This window comes from Physeter macrocephalus, chromosome 4 (genome assembly GCF_002837175.3).
Source record: "Physeter macrocephalus isolate SW-GA chromosome 4, ASM283717v5, whole genome shotgun sequence".
Lineage (NCBI taxonomy): Eukaryota > Metazoa > Chordata > Mammalia > Artiodactyla > Physeteridae > Physeter > Physeter macrocephalus.
This window is the reverse complement of record NC_041217.1, coordinates 45,105,331-45,128,867: the sequence shown is the minus strand read 5'-3', so window position 1 is coordinate 45,128,867 and position 23,537 is coordinate 45,105,331. Positions and strand designations below refer to the sequence as shown.

At 37.9% G+C, this 23,537-nt stretch overlaps 1 protein-coding gene across 2 annotated transcripts in view; it reads right to left on the bottom strand.

Annotated features, from left to right (window-relative positions):
• Window positions 1-23,537, bottom strand: part of RABGAP1L (RAB GTPase activating protein 1 like) — a 642,929-nt gene that overhangs the window by 250,643 nt on the left and 368,749 nt on the right. For both annotated transcript variants that reach the window (XM_055084169.1, XM_028488591.2), the window contains exon 14: window positions 4,954-5,028. In XM_055084169.1, the coding sequence (XP_054940144.1) occupies window positions 4,954-5,028 (75 nt within the window). The remainder of the gene's footprint in view (window positions 1-4,953; window positions 5,029-23,537) is intronic.

The window sequence follows — 23,537 nt, the reverse complement described above, 5'->3', positions numbered from 1 at the left end:
TTTCTTATGCCCACTGGTTAAATCTTATCTGAAACTTGTCTTTTCTGGGGGGAAGCATTTAAAGATCTGTAATTTTTAAACCTTATATTATTTTGAAATATGGCACACAGAAGAATACATAAAAATTAAATTTATACTTCAATGAATATACGATTATGAAATAAAAACAGATTAAGAACTAGAATACTGTTAATACTCCTGAAGATCCCTATGTGTCCTCACCCAGTCACAACTCCCAATTTCTCCTCAGAGAAATCACTGTCCTGATTTTAACAGTAATCACTTCATTGGTATTATTTATATTTCCCATGAATGGAGCATCCTAAAAATAGAGTTTACTTTTGTCTGTTATTGAATTATACTAAAATGGAATCATACCAAATAATACCAATAATTTGCTTTCTTACTAAATATTATGTCTGTATGATTCATTCACATTAGCCTACGTAGTGTGAAACATTTCTTTAATTGATGTATAGTGTTCCCCAAAATGAATATACCACAATTTATCCATTTTAATGTCTAATTATAATTCTAATATTAGACATTATAATAGTGGGCATTTGAGTTGTTTGACTATTATAAACACTGATCCTAAAACAATTTTAATACATGACTTTAGTGTACATGTTCATAAATTTGACTAAAGTATATATCTAGGAGTGGAGCTGCCTGGTATGCATATCTTTATCAGATAAAAGCCAAACTGGTTTCCAAACGAGTTGTGCCTGGTTACAGTTTCTGAAAAAAACCAATACTTTTTTTTTTTTTTTTTTTTGTGGTATGCGGGCCTCCCTCTGCTGTGGCCTCTCCCGTTGCGGAGCACAGGCTCCGGACGCGCAGGCTCAGCGGCCATGGCTCACGGGCCCAGCCGCTCCGCGGCACGTGGGATCCTCCCAGACCGGGGCGCGAACCCGGTTCCCCTGCATCGGCAGGAGGACGCGCAACCACTGCGCCACCAGGGAAGCCCAAAACCAATACTTTTAAACATTCTGGATTATCCAAAAATAATGCTTTTTGCACTTGGAAAGCTTCCATACATATTGATATTAGTTTACATACAGTGATTTAACCTTAAAAAGGAGGATAATTTTCTGAAAGTCTAAAAAAGTATATGTTCAATTCAAAAAAAACCTTAAAGCTGCTTGACAATAAATATGTGAGAGAAATATATTGGGGTTAAAAATTATCTAAAATATTTTATATGATTCTTAGAATAAATGAAATATATAAAAGGGCATTATTTATTACACTAATAATATAATGATGATATTACTGATAATTACATATTTAACTTCAAAGGCAGATAAACACTATAATGGTTACAAGCAATCTGTGCTGTAACAGTTTTTCCAAACTGTAAATGATAAATTTCTTATAATTCCATCAATAGATATAACAGCATCTGTGTGATAAACATTTAATTCTTCCACTGCCTAAACTACTACAAGTTACAAAGCTATTATCAAAGCTTCTGGAAATTTCCAAGCACCAGGAGAAGATATTTATTTCTTAAAACTATCTAGACATGGAAAAACTTTAAAATTCTAAATTTTTGTTCTTGAACCTACTTTCATTTTTGGTCTTTCTTTCCTCTTAGGCAGTGAATGTGAAATATAAATGACCATGGGTGAGGAAAAGACAGCATCCGAAAAAGAAGCAGGTTCTGACATTGATTAATATGGAGTTGCCAAAGGATGTCTGGCAGCAAAAAGAAGCAATAGCTTATGTAACTGATAAAAAATTAGTCAGTAAGACCCTAATAACATATCTCCCTGGAACCCAAGATAGTGTATTTGATGAATTGTTTAAGCTAGATTGTATTCTTCTACCTATTTAAACCACAGAGGCAAAATTAAATATGGAAAAGAAAAACTTACAGTTAACTTCTCTTATTTAAATTGGTTAATGGATGGGTTGGTCAGTCAATGAAATATGCTGATTAACAGAATTATCACATATACTTTTAATTAAAAATTACAATGTAAGATTTTTTTCATTAACACTGAATATCAGTTCATCTTTCCTCCAGGATTCTGAAGGCATTTCTATATTTCCATTTATTTTTACAAGCCATGGCAACAACGGCATAGTTCTATTAATGTAGAAAGTGTAGAAACTAAACTGAATTTCTATTCATCTTGTCACATACTTTGGAGGCAATTTTGTTGAATATGTTTACAATGGCCGACTTTCCATGACCCTTGTAACAGGATAGTAGATAATGTAAAAAAAAAAAAAAACAAAAAAAACCAATCTGGGTTATTTGCGTTTCCTAGTTATTTGAATCACTGCCTCTTTTTTTTTTTCAGGGAGGAAGTATGTCCAGAGAAATATGAACTTACAGTTAACTAAACTTCTGTTAAGTCTCAGAACAGATTTCCTGGAGTGATATTCTTCTCACTGAAGTTTAATCAATATATTATAAGGTGTTTAATGGGGCTACAGGTCTAAAATGCTAAACTGTGATAAATTCAAATATTACTTCATGGAAGATAAAGCTTCACTATCCATGGCTTGGACATCAGCTGCTCGTCAGAATGATCATAAAATCTCCTTTTAGAAGAATGGTGGTTATGAAACTTGGTGAACACTTCTATGTCACTGTTTATAGTCTCCAGCCCCTTGTGGTAGGGACCTGACTATTCTAACTACTAGGTGGGTTTAGTAATAGAACAAAGGCTCCAAGAATTTGTGACTATAAAGTACTTGATTATCACAAGAAATCTGAAGAACATGGGCTGTGGAGATGACAAAAAAAAAAGGACAGCAAGGAGAAGATCAAAAAGACCATAAACAGATAACGATGCCACAGAGAAAGAAGTCAAACTCAAAGTTAAAGTGAATAATCACAATAGAACCACCCTATATTACTAGCATCATTAAAATCAAATGATCAGCATTAGGACCACGAGTCTATTACAATTGTTCTTCGTTTCCAGAATGCAAACCTAACAGAAATGCTTTTGTTTTAAACTTACTGGACCTCTCTGCTGCATTTGACATTATACAGTGCTTCTCCTCTGTTGAAAATCCAGAAATTCTTCAAGGATTCCTCTTCCTCATCAGCCCTCTAAATATCTGGCATTCCTGGGATCTATCCTGTTCTTCTTCTATTTATTCTTCTTATATTGTCTAATCCACTCTCATGATTTCAGCTTTGATTCCTCCCCCAGTGTCAGTCTCCAGTAAACGGTTGGTTGCTGGACAGCTTTACTCAGATATCCCTAAAATACCACCTCCCCCAAATTTCAAAACAAAATTCATCATCAACTCCTAACCTTTCTTCTCCATTCGATCTCAACGGACGTGTTTTCTATCTCAGCTCAAAATACCATACTTCATCCAGTCACCTAAGCAAGAAAACTAGACATGTTACCTTTGACCCTTCCTTTGTCAATCTAGCCATGAAACCTACCAATTTTGCCTCCTGCATGTTTTTAGATATTTTTTTAAAAATAAATTTATGTATTTATTTATTTATTTTTGGCTGCATTGGGTCTTCATTGCTGCGTGCAGGCTTTCCCTAGTTGCAGCGAGTAGGGGCTGTGCTTCGCTGCAGTGCGCGGGCTTCTCATTACGGTAGCTTCTCTTGTTGCAGAGCACCAGCTCTAGGCATGTGGGCTTCAGTAGCTGTGGCACACGGGCTCAGTAGTTGTGGCTCACGGGCTCTAGAGCACAGGCTCAGTAGCTGTGGCACACGGGCTTAGTTGCTCTGCGGCATGTGGGATCTTCCCGCACCAGGGCTCGAACCCGTGTCCCCTGCATTGGCAGGTGGACTCTTAACCACTGCGCCACCAGGGAAGTCCCCTCCTGCATGTTTTTAATTGTTTTTTTCTCTGGGTCTCAATATCTCTCATTTAGATTGATGTTTCCTAACTCGTCTCTCTGCTATTGCTTGCTCCCTTCAGTTCAACTCTCTACATGGATATAATAATTTATCTGAAGTGAACATCTGATTGTCATTCCCTTGCTTCGAACTGATCAATGGCTCCTCATTAGCTTTAGCATAAAGCCCACATTTCTTGACATTATTAAAAAGTCTTCATAATTTGGTCCCTGCCCATATGACCATTTTTACCTCATACCTCTCTCTGCATACAATTTCTATAGCAACAGTATAGGAACTGTCATTTCATACTGTTCCCTTTATATGCTGTGCCCTTTGTGTTTCCATACATTTGCTCATGTTCCTTTTGTCTACCAATCTCTACTCCCTCTCTTACCCAGCTCACCTCCCCCAATCTCAATTATGTATGTACTGGCAAAGCTACCACCTCCTCTAAAAAGTCTTTTCTGAAAGTTCTGGCAGAGCTGAGTTGGATAATTCTCCTCTCTATTCTCTTATTCTGTGCATCGCTTTCACTTAGCACACTATAAGTTCCTCTATAGTGATCATCACAGATAAATAAAAAGAATTAAAATAATAGGTATGTGCATACATTACGTGTGCCCCATCCTAGCCCATGAGGCCTTTGAGAACACAAAGGATAAATTATCCATATTTGTAATCCCACTTCCTAGCCCAGTACTGACAACTGATTCTCAATAAATGTTCTGTTAAATGAAGGTGACTAAGAGGAAAGAAGAGTATACAAAATTAAATCACAAAAAAGATAAAAGACTTCTGTGTCACATTCCTTCATCATGGCTCTGGTCCTGCTCATATTTGGGCAGTTACATTGACTTCTTTAATTCTAGAGGGTTCTCGTTAAAAATAACTCCAAATAAGCAATTTATTCCCTACCAGCCAGCAAAATTAATTCTACTGAGAAACTGTCCTGTTCGTGACATCAGATCTCTTACTTTATCACCAAAAGTACATTTTAAAAAAGATATGCCATGTGTAATCTCCATCAGGTAAATGGAGAATAAGAAGGGAAAACAAAACCAAGCAGCAAATAAAATAAACTTGGCAGCACCATGCCCTTTATTACATGGAAAATTACTTACATGCAGCAGCAATACAGCAGCAAGAAAAGACTGTCCTTGACAGTACCCAATGTCTTCGTCATAGACAGAGTAGGCCTAGAGAAAAGATGAAAAGCAAGAAGTATCATAAACATTCATAGAGTTTAACCTAAGTGCTAGCTCACATCAAGCTGCTGCTTGTTCTTGTCCCTGGCCTGTCCACCACAATTTCACTGATCCCTCAATTTGGATGTGTGAGCCATTAGCACAGTGGGATCCCTCAAAGAGGCTGTACATTTCCTAAAGCAATTCTAGATGTACCATTAGCCCCAGGTTCATCTTTAGAATCTGGAATAAAGAGATGCTTAGAGCACCTAAATTAATTTTTAAAGATCCATTATGGTTTGTGGTCAGGCAAATGAGACTGTGGGAGGCAGGAGCAAATAGTGGAAGAGGGTGGGAAGGTTCTACAGTTGGTGTGGGAATTCTAATGCACTGTACGGGGGAAACCTTAATGCTGTGAGAGTGCAGTGCAGATCCCCTAACCTAACAGAAAAAAAAAAAAAAATCACCCTCTCTAGCCTCTACATGTTCTCAGACACCTTCTAAACTACTCTCACACTTTCCAGAGGCTAAAGGGTGATTCCTCCCATCTATACCACTAGGGCAAACCAGAAACATTTAGTATTGCCCTGCATTTTTAGCAGAATGGCTGGGAGAGAGCCTCTTGTCACACATGCCACACACTATCACGAATGTTCTGGCTATTTACCATCTTCAACATCATTCTAACCAGGCCGCTAATACAGAGCCAGAGGCCCATTCACAGGAAATATAGTATCCCTAGAGAAGCAGCTATCATACCATTCAACTTAATATTCACCTTAGTCTTTATAGGAAAGGAAATAAGGTTGTATGCTTAATACTTCAAACTGCTGAGATTACAACTTTTTAAAAAAAATACCCTGTTCAAGTTTTTAAGAAGCTGAATCAATTACAGTAGGCGGACCATGCTGATCAAAGACTATAGTATAGGAATTAGTAAGGTTTTGCTGTAAAAGTCCAAATAGTAAATATTTTAGGCTTTGAGGGACACTTACATATCTATTGTATATTGTTTTTCTTTTCTTAAACAACCCCTTACAACATAAAAACCATTTGTGGCTTTTGTGGATTAAGGGTAGTACAAAGTCAGACAGCATAGGCTATAGTTTCCTGATCCCTGATTTAGAACAACAAAAACAACAAAAATCATTCAGATGCTCCTACATTTATTTTTAAAAGACAAACACCCCAACTGTGCTGTTTAAATCCTGGACATGTATCCCATTCCATGTATCCCACCTATCTGTTGTGCTTCATTAAAGTGAGGAGAATCTCCATTTAATGCACTATGATTTTGTGAGTATAAAAACACTCTCTGCCCAGGGCAATGGTTATCAAAGATAAATAGGAATGGTTACCATAGGAAGGGTAAGTGGGGTATCTCCCATATGCCAAGGTAGTCAGAGTACAGGGACTAGAACTCTTTTTTACTTAAAAAAACTTTATTGAAATATAGCTTATATTCAGTGAAATGCATACCTTTTAATTTCACAATTCTTTGAGTCATTTATGTAACCCCGTCATTATAGAATATTTCCATCATTCTAGAACGTTCCTCATGCCTCTTTGCAGTCAAACCACCTCCACCCCAGGCCACCAGTGATCTGATGTTTTTCACAATCTATTATTAGCTTTGCATTTTTAAAAGAATTTCATATAAGTGGATTAATATAATATATACTCCTTTGCGTCTGCCCTCTTTCACTCAGCATAATGTTTCTGAGATTCTTCCATGTTGTTGCATGTATCAGTAGTTCATCCCTTTTAATCAATGGGTAGTATTCCACTGTACGAACATACCACAATTGGTCTATCCATTCTCCCATTGATGAACATTTAGGGTTTTTTCCAGTTTGGAGCTAGTACAAATAAAGCTGGTTTGTATACACATTTCCCTTGGGTAAATACCGAGGAGTGGAGGTTCACGGTTCAAATGATAAGGGTATGTTTAACTTTATAAGATATTGCCAAACTATTTTGCAAGGTGGTTGTTCAATTATTGCATCCACACCAGCAAAATATAAGAGTATTCACTGCTTCAGATCCTTGTCAAGACTTGACATTGCCAGTCTTTTTCCTTTTATTAATTCCTGTGGTTTTGACTTAAATTTCTCTGATGGCTAATGACATAGAGCATATTATCATGTGCTTTTAGACAACTGATACATATTCTTTTGTGATTATCTCGTCAAGTTCTTGCTCATTTGTTTAGTTGGGCTGTTCATCTTATTATTGCTGATTCATGGGAGTTCTTTATACATTGTGTTGACAAGATCACTGTCTGACATATGTATTACCAATATTTTCTCCCAGTGTGTGACCTGCCTTTTCATGCTCTTAATGATGTCTTTTGAAGTACTATTGTTATCTTTTAACCTTTTTCTGCCAATGTTGATATTATGACACTCTCTTCTAATAAGAGAAAAATTATATCATGGAATCATTAGCTAAAGAATTTGAAAGAGGGCTTCCCTGGCGGCGCAGTGGTTGAGAGCCCGCCTGACGATGCAGGGGACGCGGGTTCGTGCCCCGGTCTGGGAGGATCCCACATGTCGCGGAGCGGCTAGGCCCGTGAGCCATGGCTGCTGAGCCTGTGCTCTGCAACGGGAGAGGCCACAACAGTGAGGGGCCCGCGTACTGCAACAAAAAAAAAAAAAAAAAAAAAAGAATTTGAAAGAAGCTTTTCTTCATTATAAACAGTTTCCAGAGCTCAGCCTAATTTTAGAAACGGAAAGATGGATTAGCATCCTTTTACTTATTTAATTTTCTTTGATTTATATAGTTATGAGTCCTTATTTGTACTTTTATCCAGAGCTCATGGGTGTGTGTGCGGGCGTGTGTGTGGTGTGTGTGTGTGAGTTAGGGTGGAGGGAGAGTTACAGAGAGAAAAGAGAAGGAAAAAATAACAAAGAAAGAGGGGAAAGGTTCTAATACTATCCCTATTTAGTGCATTCCTGATGGTGCTCCATCACTTCCTTTTCCATGAACAAGGAACTCTGACATCTGTTGATAAGAGATTATGTCACATATATTTTCAAGGCTTCCCTTCCCCATAAAAGATGTCTAAGTTGAGGATTCCTTAAAACTGGGGATCTCTAAAGTCAATCATGCTTCATCAACCCTGACAAAACTTTGACAAATGTTTGATCCATCTTTATATATTTCACGTTTACTGAGACGTGTGCTATTTATATGTTCGTTTTTGTTACAAGAAAAGTCCAATATAAAATGAAGGTCCACAACACACCAAAGAAGGGATGAACTCAGTGACCTCACAAACTATTCTCTAACTGGAGAGCTGAGAATAAAAGTGCAAATCAGCAATGTATTGATCTTACTTTCTAATTGTGTTATGGCTTTGGATTAGGTTAGCAACAAAAATGACTTTTCAGAGGCCACCTACTAAATTTGATTTTATGATTCACAACTTGAAAAACACAATGCTCTAGCAAATTCTTTCCCTTGGAGTTCTTCTAAGCACTGCTTGGCTTTATTCTAAGCCTTCTCTGAGTTGAACCAAATCCTTTCCCTCTATCTGAAACTTGCCTCTCTTTGCACCATACCTCTCCCCACTCCTCATTTCAATTGCTTTTCTGGCTAGATGCCTGCTTTCAGACTGACTTTCAAAAACCATCTGAGTACCACTTCTATAATGGAGGAGTAATTCCTACTGGACCAACCTCCCTCCTGGTAATAAATTTAAACTACATCGAGACAAATATATAAAACAACTATCTGAAGGCACTCAACAAAAAAGCAGGAAGAAACTGGAGGGGAAAATAAACTTGGATGAAGGGAATGACACTGGGCAAAATTCTCATTCTTTATGGCTTTTGCTGGAGGACATGCACCAGTGTGGATGGCTAAAACTTGAATGTAAAACTGTAGACTTATTCATTTGAAGAACCAGGGAACAGATTGGGGTGACCATAACAGCTAGAAAGTGAGAGTGGAAACACTAGATAAAAAGAGTAACAGAAGAGAAGCCTTTACTACACTTAGTGTAAAAGTATTTACAATATCCAAGACAAGGTAAAACTGACACATATATAGACAAATAATTAATAGAACAGAATAAAAAGTCTAGAAGCAGAGCCACACTCATACAGTCATTTAATTTCAACAAAGTTACCAAGATAATACGTTGAGGAAAGGAAAATTTTTTATATATGTAAAAACGTAAATATATAAAAATTGTTTCAACAAATGTGCTCAAACAATTGGATATCCATATGGGGGAAATAAATGAACCTTGATCCCTACTTCACTTCATACACAAAAATTAATTCTAGATGTACTATGCTCCTAAACATAAAACTAAAACTATGAAGCTACTCAGTGAAAACACAGAACATCTTTGTTACTTGGTAAATGCAAAGGTTTCTTAGCCAGGGCACAGACACATTAACTATTAAAAAAATAAACTGATACAGTAGACATCATCAAAATTTAGAAACCTCCACTGATAAAAGGACACCATTAAGAAAATAAATAGGTAAAACACAGACTGGGAAAATATTTGCAAATATATCTAAACAAAGTCTTGAATCAGAATAAAGAACTCCTACAACTCAATGTCAAACAACCCAATTTAAAAATGGACAGAAGATATGAAAAGACACTTTACAAAGAAATATCTGTGAATGGGCAATAGGAACATGGCCAAGCGTAGAGGAGATAAAAACGGTGGATTAGGAGGATGTGGAACTCACCTCTCCCCATGAACACATCAAAAATACATCTACTTGTGGAACAACTGTCACTGACAACTAACTGGACGCTGGCAGAAAGACTCCTGTACAACCAAGACTGTAAGAAAGATCCACAAAGAATTGAGTAGGAAGGGAAGAGAAGTGATCAGGTTGGGGCCTGTGCCACTAAGAGGAGACTCAGAGGAAAAGGGAGATTACATGAGCAGAGATCCTCCCTGGAGAGTGAGTGGTGTGAGCCACATACTGGGTGCCACAGCCTTGGGGACCAACACAGGAAAGACAAGCTCCTTGGCTGGTTGGAAGGCCAATGGGACTAACAGGAGGGCTGTGAAAAGACTGGACTTCACTTGTAAGAAGCATGAACATGCTCGCTCCTGAAGCAGGACAGAGAGGGTGGTTTGTAAACTGCATGGGTGGCTGGCCAGCCTCCTGTGACCACTCCAGTGTGTGCCCGCATTTGAACCAAATGAACACTCTAGCCCTGCTTTCTTCACAACGCAGCTCCACACTGGGGTGAGGGCTGCCACAGTTGAGAAGGAAGCTTGGCTGTGAGACACAGAGATGGCTCAGACCCAAAGCGGCATCTGAGCAGGCAGAGGGAACCATTATTTACACAGGCAGTGTGTCAGAAGCAGTCTGGGTCTCAGACCTCAATTGGACTGCCACAGCCCAAGCCCTGACCTACCCCAAATGCCCACACTAGCACCTCTTGCTCTAACACCATCCCTCTGGGGAGAGGGTGCCAGTGCTGGGAAGGGAGAGAGCACATACTGTTCATTTTCATTTGTCTCCAGGTATTTTAAAATTTCCTTTCTGATTTCTTCAGTACCTATTGGTTGTTGAGTAGCATACTGTTTAGCTGCCACATGTTTGTGTTTTTTGCAGTTTTTTTCTTGTAGTTAATTTCTAGTCTCATATCATTGTGGTCAGAAAAGTTGCTTGATATGATTTTAATCTGCTTAAATTTATTAAGACTTGCTTTGTGGCCTAGTATGGGATCTATCCGGGTTAAGGTTCCATCTGCACTATCAATTTCTCCATTTATGTTTGTTAATATTGGCTTTATGTATTTAGGTCTTCCTGCGTTCGGTGCATATATATTTATAATTGTTATATCTTCTTCTTGGACTGATCCCTTTATCATTAAGTAATGTCCTTCTTTGTCTCTTGTTACAGTCTTTGTTTTAAACTATATTTTGTCTTATATAATTATTGCTAGCCCAGCTTTCTTTATTTCCATTTTTGGTCTTCCTGCGTTCGGTGCATATATATTTATAATTGTTATATCTTCTTCTTGGACTGATCCCTTTATCATTAAGTAATGTCCTTCTTTGTCTCTTGTTACAGTCTTTGTTTTAAACTATATTTTGTCTTATATAATTATTGCTAGCCCAGCTTTCTTTTTTTATTTCCATTTTTATGAAATATCTTTTTCCATCCTATCACTTTCACCATCTGTGTCTTTAGATACGAAGTGAGTCTCTTATAGGCAGCATATATGAATCTTACTGTTTTTAAATCCATTCCACCACTCTATGTCTTTTGATTGGAGCATTTAGTCCATTTACATTTAAAGCAGTTCTTGATGGGTACGTACATACTGCTATTTTGTTAACTGTTTTCTGGTTGTTTTGCAGTTCTTTTTTGTTCCTTTTTTCTTCTTTTGCTCTCTTCCTTATTGATTTGATTACTATTTTTAGTGTTATGTTTAGATTCCTTTCTCTTTTTTTCATGTGTATCTATTATAGATTTTTGGTTTGCAGTTACCATGAGATTCATACATAACAACCTATATATATACAAATAAGCTGATGATCACTTAAGTTGGAATGCATTTTTACTCACCCATCCCCAACTTCAATGTTTTTGACATGATATTTTACATTTTTTGTTTTGTGTATACCTTAACTACTTACTGTGGATACAGATGACTTTACTATTTTTTTCTTTTAACTTTTGTACTAGCTTTACAAGTGGCTGATTTACTACCGTTATTGTATGTTTGTCTTTATTGATGAGATTTTTCCTTTTGTAATTTTTGTATTTAAATTTATGATCTTTTCTGGTTAGTGAGTTCCCTTTAGCATTTCCTGTATAGCTCGTTTAGTGGTGCTCAACTTTTTTAGTTTTTGCTTGTCTGTAAAACTCTTTCTCTCTCTTTCAAATCTGAATGATAACCTTGTTGGGCAGAGTATTTTTTCTTGCAGATTTTATTCTTTAATCACTTTGAATATATCGTGCCACTTCCTTCTGGCCTGAAAGTTTTTGCTGAAAAGTCAGTTGATAGTCTTATGTATGGGTTCCCTTGTACATAACTCGTTGTTTTTCTCTTGATGCTTTTAAGATTCTCTATCTTTAATTTCTGACATTTTAATTATAATGTATCTTAATGTGGACCTCTTTGGGTCCACCTTGTTTGGGACTCTCTATGCTTCCTGGACCTAGATGTCTGTTTGCTTTCATGGGTTATGGACACTTTCAGCTATTATGTCTTCAAAAAAATTCTTTAACCCCCTGCTCTCTTCTCTCTCTGGGACCCCTATAATGTGAATGTTAGTATGCTTGAGGTTGTCCCATAGGTCTCCTAAACTATCCTCATTTTTAAAAAATCTTTTTCCTCTTTTCTGTTCCGCTTAGGTTATTTCTACTACTTTGTCTTCAGTTCGCTGATCTGTTCCTTTGTATCATCTGATCTACTGTTGATTTCTCCTAGTGTATTTATTTGTTCAGCTATTTGGTTCTTCTTTATATTTTCTAACTCTTAAAATTTTCACTGTGTTCACCCATTCTTCTCCTGAGTTTGTTGAACATCTTTACGATTATTACCTTCAACTCTTTATTGGGTAGATTGCTTACCTCCTCCTTGTTTAGTTCTTTTTCTGAGGTTTTGCCTTGTTCCTTCATTTGGAACATATTCCTCTGCCTCCTAATTTTGTGTAATTCTCTGTGTTTATTTCTGTGTATTAGGCAGGTCAGTTATGTTTCCCAATATTTGAGAAGTGGCCTTAGGTAGGAGCTGTCTTATGGGGCAAAGCAGCACACTCCCTTCTGGTCACCAGAACTTTATCCTCTAGGGGTATCCCCTATGTGGGACCCTTCTGTTGTGGCAGGGTGCACTGGTAGTCAAGGCTGGCCCCTGACCTGGTTGGCTGCCAGGACCTCCTCATGTGGAGGCTGCCAGCTGGTGGTGGGTGGGGCCAGGTCCTGGCAGGGACCTGCAATTTACTTTAAAGTATTAAAATGGATTAATTAATTGAATATAAGGGTAGATGGACAGAGACATATGTGATAAAAAAGTAACAAAATATTATAGAATCTAGGTGACAGGTTTATGGATATTCACTGTACAAGTCTGAGTTTTTCTGTGTATTTGAAAATTTTTTGTGTCTTTTGGGGGAAAAAATCTGTGTCTGTATTCTGTCTCTTCTCTCTGATCTGGACTATAGATTACTCTTCTGTCTGGGGTCCCAAGAGAACTTTATATATTCATTCAGCAAGTCACTATTTACTGAGCACCTATTATGTAATCAAACATTGTACTGAGGTAGACACCAAGATGAAAAGATATGGTCTATACTCCTCAGCTCAGAGTCTTGTACAAGAGTTCAGCATGTACAATGAAAAAGTACACAGTGAGATAAGTTCTGATAGTTATATGGAAGATCAGAGTGTAAGGGTGGGTAACCAGGTCATAATGCCAGGAATAGAGACAAAGGCAAGGGAGGCATCTCAGACAAGGTGATACTGTCTTAATCTTAAATAAGAGGATGTGACCAGAATTGCTGCAAGCCTGGCCTCACGTCCTTGAAGGAAGAATACAGAGATGCTTCAGGTATGCTGCAGGGAAAAGGCATGTACAAAGGCAGACAGTGCCAGACACTGTGATAAGTGCTTTCTACATTCTCAATTAATCCTCACAAAGCCTATGAGATAAGAAAAGTGACATTTAGAGAGGGTAATTAACTTGGGCAAGGTCACATAGGTAGAGCCAGAATTTGAACCCAAATCTTTTCAAATACAGAGCCTGTACACTTAATACCTTTATTACACCACTGCTATAGATTGTGTTCTCCCAAAATGAAGGAGGGCCTATTTTCTGATTTGCCTTGGGCATCAAGAGAGATAGGAAATAAGATTCCATACTCTCAAAAGAAATGACAATCTGACCAAGGGCAGCTTAATATTTTTCAATCCATAACTCATGGGTTTAGGGAAGGAGAACTTTCAATTTCTTTATGTAATATGCATGTTTATTAACATACTGACTACAGGTAAAACTTAGACATGAAAACAGAGATAGCTGTTAAAGCTTAATCACGTTGGTGCTAACATTTATATATAATGTAAGTTCTCCTTATTGAAATTAATATGGAAAACACTTAACTTTTTTTGTCTTGTGAATAACTGTTATGCATCGATAGGGATGCTAACTTTGAAAATAATTTTCCACAGGGTAGTGGGACTTTGTTTGCCAGCCCAAAATATACAATAAACACTACTGCTCTTGAATTACCTTAAAATCATTAAGGAATGTTTTTAGTCTTACAGCTAGATTGTCTAAAGACTTATCTACAACCTTATTTCTCCCCAAACACTCTCACACACAAACCTTTATCAGATTGGTACAGGAAACACAGAATGGTGTTTCTCTTTTGGCCCAGAAATAGGCAACATACAGTACTATTTTATCAGACAATCACACTTAAAGATGAAGGAAGGTCAGACTCACAGGAAGAATGAAAAGGAAATCAGAAGATGTTCTCTAACAAGACAGAAAGACTGCCATGTGGGCAGGCAAGAAGGGATTAAACTTTTAAAACAGATTCCCATTTAGCTTCTTGGTACTGCTAAAGTACTGCTGTGTTTGCTGATTTACTGGCTATCGATAGACAGTAGTTAAGTTCACCAGTTTTAACCATTATACATTTTGTGTTTCTCCAAACCCTAACCTAAATATTGAGCTGTCACACAATTTAACATAGCTCTAAGGACAATACGGAGAACAGGAAATACTAACTCAGATCTCCTCACTTTAACAGGAGCTTGACATTTATGTAAAACAATTTGCCATTTATTAGTTAGACAAACTGTTTCATCTATCAGTACAATGAACTTCTGCCAACATGAGGTCAAAACAAACAAACAAACAAACAAATCAGCCTTTGGATTATTGCTCAGTAGCCCTTAAGTGAGTATGTTAGGGAGAAACAACCAAATATAAAATATGTGGAATAAACTCATTTACAAACTGAAAAGAGATCTGTTCTCACAATCTGAGAGACAAAAAAAGAGATACCCTGGAAAGACTATTTTAAAGTAATGCCACAATAAGCTAAATGAAAAGAGATCACAGGGTGACAAGAATCATTAAAACACATGGTTGTCTAAAAGATTAGGATAACATCTAAAGGAAAGATTATTTAATACAGCACAAGAATACAAGTGGCTTTTCAAATAACTTATAGCATTAATTTTTCTAATTGTTAACTAGCCAATAACATTTATTTATCAATAACCACTATGTATTTTTTCATATATTTATATATATAGTAATTTATTTAACCCTTAAAACAACCTCTGAGGTAAGTACTCTTAATATCCCCATTTTATAGAAGAAGAAACTGAGGCAAAGAGAAAGTAAACAACTTGTGCCAGGTCACCCAGTTAGTAAGCAGCAGGCCAGAATTCAAACTCAGGCAGCTCCAGGCCTTAGCCTTAGAGCTCAAGGCCTTAGCTCCAGGCCTTAGAGCTCAAGGCCTTAGCTACTGTCACTATACAGTCTCTAGATCTTAATGATTGTTGACATATATGGCAGAGTTTAGATGAGTAGATGAGAAACAATAAAACCTAATGATAAAACACAAATTTTTCTTTTTGCTATGTATTCAATAAATATTCACAAACTAAACACAGAGAGAGAGAGAGTGCTTTCATTAAAGAATGCAGAGGAATGATAACCACAAAGTTTAGGACAGTGGTTGACTCTGGTGAGGGAACACTGAATCTGAGAGGAGCACCTGGAGTATTCAAAGATATTGGTAATAATATATTTCCTAAGTTGTATGTGCAAGGATGTTTCTCCTATTACTGACTTTTAAAACTCATAAATATAAATTATGTTTACTCATTTGAATGTATGATATATTTCATATTTTTAAAAATTTAATTAAAGTTTTAAAAAATTACTTATTAGTAACATTCCATTCAATGGTTTGTGTTAAGATTTCAATTTGGGTGACACCTCTAGAATATAAATATATGAAAGACACACATTGAGCTTCACTGGGGTTTAATATAATGATTAAAATAGTGAAATAGACAACCAATGAAAAGTTCTCTTCTTGGAGAAAACTGTATATATGTACAGTAGATTCTCATTACTTACAGTAGATGTGTTCTATGAAGTTTCTGCAAACACTGAATTAGCAGATACTCAACCAATGTCTGTAGGGGATAGAGTGTGTTAGACTTCTGCAAGTCTCTGGTCACATTTTCAGCAACTGATCAATACATAACCTTGTGTTACGTGTGTTTCTATTTAAATGCACCTTATTTAATATTTATTGTTGACTCATTAATACTGAAATCACTGTCAACAGTGCTGTCACGCACGCCTGAACAAAATTTATCTAACACACATATTTCCTCCCTAAGGCATATCACATCCTTCCTGTGCTCAGCAACACTAGACACTTAGCACGACACTTGGGGGACATTTTAAACAGCAAAATCACCTAAAGCACAAAAACGCAGCACTAACTATACCGCAAAAAGACACTTGGGTATAGTATTAGAGTTGAAACAAGAAGGCAGAACAGTACCCAGTTTCATCTAAACTTGGAATGTATGCATCAGGCGACTCAGATTTTCCACACTGCACAGGCGCACATCAGTGAATGACCACAAAAGAACCAAGAGTATTGATTATGGGGTTACAAATAAATCTTAGCAAGTAGGTGAATCTGCAAATATGGAATCTATGAATAATGAGGATTGACTTTGTGTTTGTGTGTGTGTGTATCCGCTTAGAACAATATCTGCATCTATCCATGTCGACATATCTTCTTGAAGATATATATCTTCTGGATACACACAACACACACACACACACTCAACACACACACACACACACACACACACACACTCATATCCAGAATTAAGCTGAAATCGTTTATTTCTGAATTAGTCTACAAAAAGCAAATTGATACAAAGCATTTTTAATTAATAAAGCCAAAATTGTTATTGATAAATTATTAATTTTAAGAAGGGCCACAAACATCAGAAAAAGCAAGTAAATGAAAACTTAATGTGAATGTATCCCCATACTACAATTTAAAGTTTTAAAATTTGGTTATAAATCAATATTTTTATTAAAAATTTTCAGTACCCAATATCCCTTATCATATTCCTTTCACTCAAGCTTTTAGAATATTATCAATGACATGGTTTTTTTTTTTTAAATTTCTTTACTATTCAGTACCAGTAGTCCACAGTGGTTAACCATTCATTTACCATTATTTTCTGTGAAAATCAGCATGTGCTTTACCATTAAAGCAATATGGTTATGAGGTTCTCAGATTAGATGAAATCACAAAATTAGCCCCTAACTGCAATGACCAGGACAGTAACTCTAAAATAATTGACTGTTAAAAAGTTTACTTAAAAATTTTCTAATAGTGGATCTAAATGCCAAACACTTCAAATTCCAGCTCTGCCATTTACCAGAATTATTTAAATTCCCTAAGTCTCAATTCTTTGAGGCAACAAATATTTATTGAGAGTCTACTATGTGAAAGACTGGTCTAAGCAGTGAACAAAATGGACAAAACCATTTTGCTCTAAAAAAAAAAAGGTTCTGAAGAACCTAGGGGCAGGACAGGAATAAAGACACAGACATAGAGAATGGACTTGAGGACATGGGGAGGGGGAAGGGTAAGCTGGGACGAAGTGAAAGAGTAGCATGGACATATATACACTACCAAATGTAAAATAGGTAGCTAGTGGGAAGCAGCCACATAGCACAGGGAGATCAACTCAGTGCTTTGTGTTCACCTACAGGGGTGGGATAGGGAGGTTGGGAGGGAGACGCAAGAGGGAGGAGATATGGAGATGTATGTATATGTATAGCTGATTCACTTTGTTATATACAGCAGAAACTAACACACCATTGTAAAGCAATTATACTCCAACAAAGATGTTAAAAAAAAAACCACTTTGCTCTCATAAAGCTTATTTTCTAGTGGAAAAAGATAACACCTAAATAAATACCAACATACATGCAAACATACATACACATATGTTTGAAAGTAATAAGTGCACTGGCAAAAAGTAAAGCAGGGAAAGGGGCTAAGGAGTTCTGGGCTAAGAGGAGATTGCAATTTTAAGTAGGGTGGTCAGGGCAGGCCATACCAAGGAAGTAACAGTTGAGCAAGAAGCCGAGAGAGGTAAAAGAGCAAGCCACGTAGATCTCTGTTAGTAGACTGTTCCAAGCAGAGGGAACAGCCAGTGCAAGGGCTCTGATGCATGAGCAAGTCTGGTATGTATGGCTAGGGCAGAATGCATGATGAAAAGAATAGTAATACATGAAATTTACAGCCTTGTAAACCACTATAAAGACTTTGGCTTTTACAGTGAATAAGACAGAAAGCCACTGGAAGCAGAAAGACCAGGTAGGTAATTATAGTTTAGACCAGGGTGGCTACAGTAGAAGTGGTGATAAACAGTCAGGTTCTGGGTATATTTTGAAGACAGAGCCCAAAACACTTCCTAATGGATACAATGTGTGGTAATGTGAAAGGCAGTCATGCACACTCTGTCAACCTTTGCATGGTGGTAAAAGAGTGTGCCATAGGCCTGGAACATTTCTACACATGGAGATAAGGAGCCCTCACAGCTTTTGCTGGGCTTACTGCCGTGTTTGGGAATATCTTACCCTTTTCCAGGCTTGATGTGTACTTCTTTGTTCTGCTTAAGTGCGTGTGTCATATGGCACCCAGCCAACCCCACTGTTATCTATATTTTCAGCGAGGAGGGAATGTGGTCCTTCCCTGCAGCACAAGTAGGGTGCATGCAGACCATCTCCCTGCAACAGCTACAGGGTAAGACTTGCTCACCACAGGGGACTGACACTCACTACTGAAGCTGATCTTGCACGCTCCTTTCTATGAGAATAAAGCATTGTTCCTTCCAGTGCCCATGTGACTCGTATCTTTCTTAGTAACCCCAACACCTACAAACCATGCGGTGGGTTGACATCCTGCGACTGCTGCCCCTGATGGTAGGTAACAGTTGTTACTTTCTTAACATGTAGTGTAAGAGAGAAAAAGGAGAGTCCAGGATGATTCAAGGTTTCCAGCTGAGCAGCTGGAGAATGGAGTTACTCCTAACTGAGGTAGAAGAGACTGATGAACGTTTATGATTTGGAATACATTTGGTTTCTGACCGGACCATTTTCAGTGCAGTGATACAGGTGAAATCCTGACTGATATAAGTTTGGGAAGGCGTTGGAGAAGAAGAAATGGTTACAGCAAGTATAGTCAAATCTTCTGAGGACTTTTGTGATAAAGGGGAGCAATTATCTTCATCTATAACACAAAGGTAGTAATAGAAACTACCATATAAGCTTTTTGAGAATTAAACAGAGTGCCTAGCACACAATGAAGTGCTGAATAAACGGTAGCAATGACAAGCTGACATCAAGGAGGATTACTATGCCCTTTTCCCAAATATCCCATTTGAGCCATTTTCAGAATGAATATGAAGCTGTCTGAAAGGGGTCTTACTCACTACCAAAATTTCTTACAGATTCTTAGGTTCACTGACTTCTTGAGAATGATCAGTTTTCTGCAGATGCCAAAAAAAACCCCCCACCAATTTGTTTAGAGATGTAAGTTGTACCTTTTTTTTTTCACTCTTTGAAGCCAGATATGCCAGTGTAAGTCTAATAAATCTTTATAAACTCTCACAAGAAAAACTCATGAAAGACAGAAAGGTTAATAAAATTCATCTTTAAAACATCATTAAGCTACCATTTCCTTCCTGGTGCCATTAATGAGAGCAAGATAGACACACACAGGGGTGGCCTGGCATGGTATATCAGACCCTAACCAGAATGACAAGGCCATCCATGTGGGGAAGTGGTGGCCAAAAAAGGGGAATCAGTGGCTGACAGGATGAGGAGTACCTGCAGGGTGACATTCTGGCATGGGGTGTTAGAGCCTTACCATGGTAGAGTCCATTTGTGCAAGACAGAATTGACAGCAGCAATGGGAGATTGGTTACATACAGGAACGTAGATCTAATGGATAAATATTAAGGATTACGGGAGCTAGGTTTCTCATTGCCAGAGAAGGGAGTTACAAATGCAGGAACAAAGAACACTAGAATTAATCCTCTGGTGTTGGACTGAAATTGGAAGTATTCCTATGACTCCATGGTTTTCAACACATATAAACAGATATAAAAACAAACGTGGCTTTTGCACAGCAAAGGAAACCATAAATAAGACGAAAAGACAACCCTCAGAATGGGAGAAAATATTTGCAAACGAAGAAACTGACAAGGGATTAATCTCCAAAATATACAAACAGCTCATGCAGCTCAATATCAAAAACACAAACAAAAATGGGCGGAAGACCTAAATAGACATTTCTGCAAAGAAGACAAACAGATGGCCAAGAGGCACATGAAAAGACGCTCGACATCACTAATCATTAGAGAAATGCAAATCAAAACTACAATGAGGTATCACCTCACACTGGTCAGAATTGCTATCATCAAAAAACCTACAAAATAACCTACAAACAATAAATGCTGTGAAGAAAAGGGAACCCTCTTACACTCTTGGTGGGAATGTAAACTGATACAGCCACAATGGAGAACATTATGGAGGTTCCTTAAAAAAATAAAAACAGAACTACCATATGACCCAGCAATCCCACTCCTGGGCATATACCTGGAGAAAACCATAATTCCAAAAGATACATGCACCCCAGTGTTCATTGCAGCACTATTTACAATAGCCAAGCCATGGAAGCAACCTAAATGTCATCAACAGAGGAATGGATAAAGAAGATGTGGTACATATATACAATGGAATATTACTCAGCCATAAGAAGGAACGAAATTGTGCCATTTGCAGACGTGGATGGACCTAGAGACTGTCATACAGAATGAAGTAAGCCAGAAAGAGAAAAACAAATATCGTATATGAACACATATATGTGGAATATAGAAAAATGGTACAGATGAACCTATTTGCAAAGCAGAAATAGAGACACAGACGTAGAGAACAAACGTATGGACACCAAGGAGGGAAAGAGGGAGTGGGATGAACTGGGAGATTGGGATTGACATATATATACTACCATGTATAAAACAGATAACTAATGAGAACCTACTGTATAGCACAGGGAACTCTACTCAATGCTCTGTGGTGACCTAAATGGGAGGGAAATCCAAAAAGGAGGGGATATATGTATATGTATAGATGATTCAGTTTGCTGTACAGCAGAAACTAACACAACATTGTTAAACAATTATACTTCAATTTTTTAAAAAATGGGCGGTAAACATCAGCAAAGAGAGTAAGGATCTCCAAAAATGTGCTTCTCCTTAACAACAAGAAAAATATCAAAAATTGTCATAATCAACTTTTTCAGAGCTCCGGATATTGACCAAAGGTTTGCAGCAGCCTGAGGAACATTCATTCCAGAAAAACAACTGAGTCTTGGTAAGAACAAGGAACTTTGTGGAATTTTTAACTTGCCATAGTTCCATCCCCTGCTCTGCAGCAACATTATGACCTTGAAAACTAAGAGCCTGCATTTGCAGTGAAAACAAGCAGCCTGGCAGCCACCAGAGGGAGCACAATGGGGCTAGAGCTCCTGCAAAGAATCACTCCCAGAGAATTATCATTATTTTACCTGTCCAGTGGTTCCCCAAAGATTCTACCTGCAAGGCTCACTCAATATGAAAGACTTTTCCCCCAGGGGTGTTTGTCAAAAACAATTACAGGCAACTGTTTAATATTGTGACTGGCTGAGGTGGTAGATAAAAGTTGGAGTAGAGGGACTTCCCTGTGGTGCAGTGCTTAAGAATCCACCTGCCAATGCAGGGGACACAGGTTTGAGCCCTGGTCCGGGAAGATCCCACATATCACGGAGTAACTAAGCCCATGCGCCACAACTACTGAGCCCACATGCCACAACTACTGAAGCCCGCATGCCTAGAGCCCGTGCTCAGCAACAAGAGAAACCACCGCAATGAGAAGCCTGTGTACCACAACGAAGACCCAACGCAGCCAAAAAAAAAAAAAAGTTGGAGTAGGCAAGAGATTATAATGAAAAGGCTTAAAAGGAAAAGTTTGGAAACAACATGTCCATAAGGGCTATGAAAGACCCAGACATACTTCTGGGAATTTATAGGGCCATACCTATGCATAAGGCTGTAGAGATGCCCAAAGCTTTGTGTATGCTCAAGAAAGGCCTGAGAAGGCTTTAAGCTCACATCTCTGGCTGACCTTAAGAGTCTGCACAAGCAGAAAATGAAGGCAAAACAGAGTTCTTAACTGGCTGGTTGAGTAATAAAGACATATCTAAATACACACACAGAGCCTATGACAAAGAATGGGAACTGGTACAGGCATAAGGAAATCTCGGTCCAATCATTAGCTGACCACCAAGCAGCAACTTCAGTGGCCACACATGACAAAGAATATAGACTTCAGAGAATTAGTTCACAAACGTTACCAACCAAACTACTATAACAAACAACAACAACAACAAAACCTGGCAAACCCACAGAGACAGAAAGTTTAATGACTGCCAAGGGCTGAGGGCAGGGATGATGGGGTATGACTTCTAATGAATACAGGGTTTCTTTTTGGAGTGATGGCAATGTTCTAGAATTAAATAGTGGTGATGGTTGCATAAACTCTTGAAAATACTAAAAACCACTAAATTGTACACTTATTCAAAGGTGTGAATTTTATGGTATGTGAATATCTCAATTAAAAATGTATGTTTGTGTGCATACACATGCATATATATGTCTATCTGTATATTTATATGTACATACATTTTCTAGCCCTGTCCACTGAAGTGACTTGTGCTATGACATCCCAATAGCAATGAATACATGTAGCATACAGATCTTGGTTTCTTACCATTTTTTTTTTTTTTTTTTTTCTTACCATTTTTGACTACAGAAAACGGGGCTCCTTGGAGAAATGGCTAATCATAAAACTAGGGCACAGAAAAAATCTTGGAACATCTTTTTGGCCAGAAAGAAAGGCAATGCTCCAAGAGTGACAGAGTATGTCTATCACTTGAAGGTCTTAAAGGTCTCCTACTGTCTAACTGGGGACAATCTGAGCACCAAAACAAATAATGATAGTAAGAGAATATAATACCCCGAATAAAATGAGGATTCATGAGTCTATGTGAATATGATAAGTAATAAATAAATGGGAAGTCTGATAAGGAATGGGATATTTACATAGTTACAAATTGTCTCAAAATACTTATTAATTACAAAGGGAAAAAGAGTAACTTTATAGCAGAGAAGCGGAAGGTAAACAGTATCCTATTTATGTAATCAAAGTGAAAATGGGAAAAACTACAACTCTGTGCTACCTGAGAGAGAGAAATAAGAGCAGATCATTCGGGGCTTCCCTGGAGGCGCAGTGGTTGAGAGTCCGCCTGCCGATGCAGGGGACGCGGGTTCGTGCCCTGGTCCGGGAGGATCCCGCGTGCTGCGGAGCGGCTGGGCCCTTGAGCCATGGCCGCTGAGCCTGCGCGTCCGGAGCCT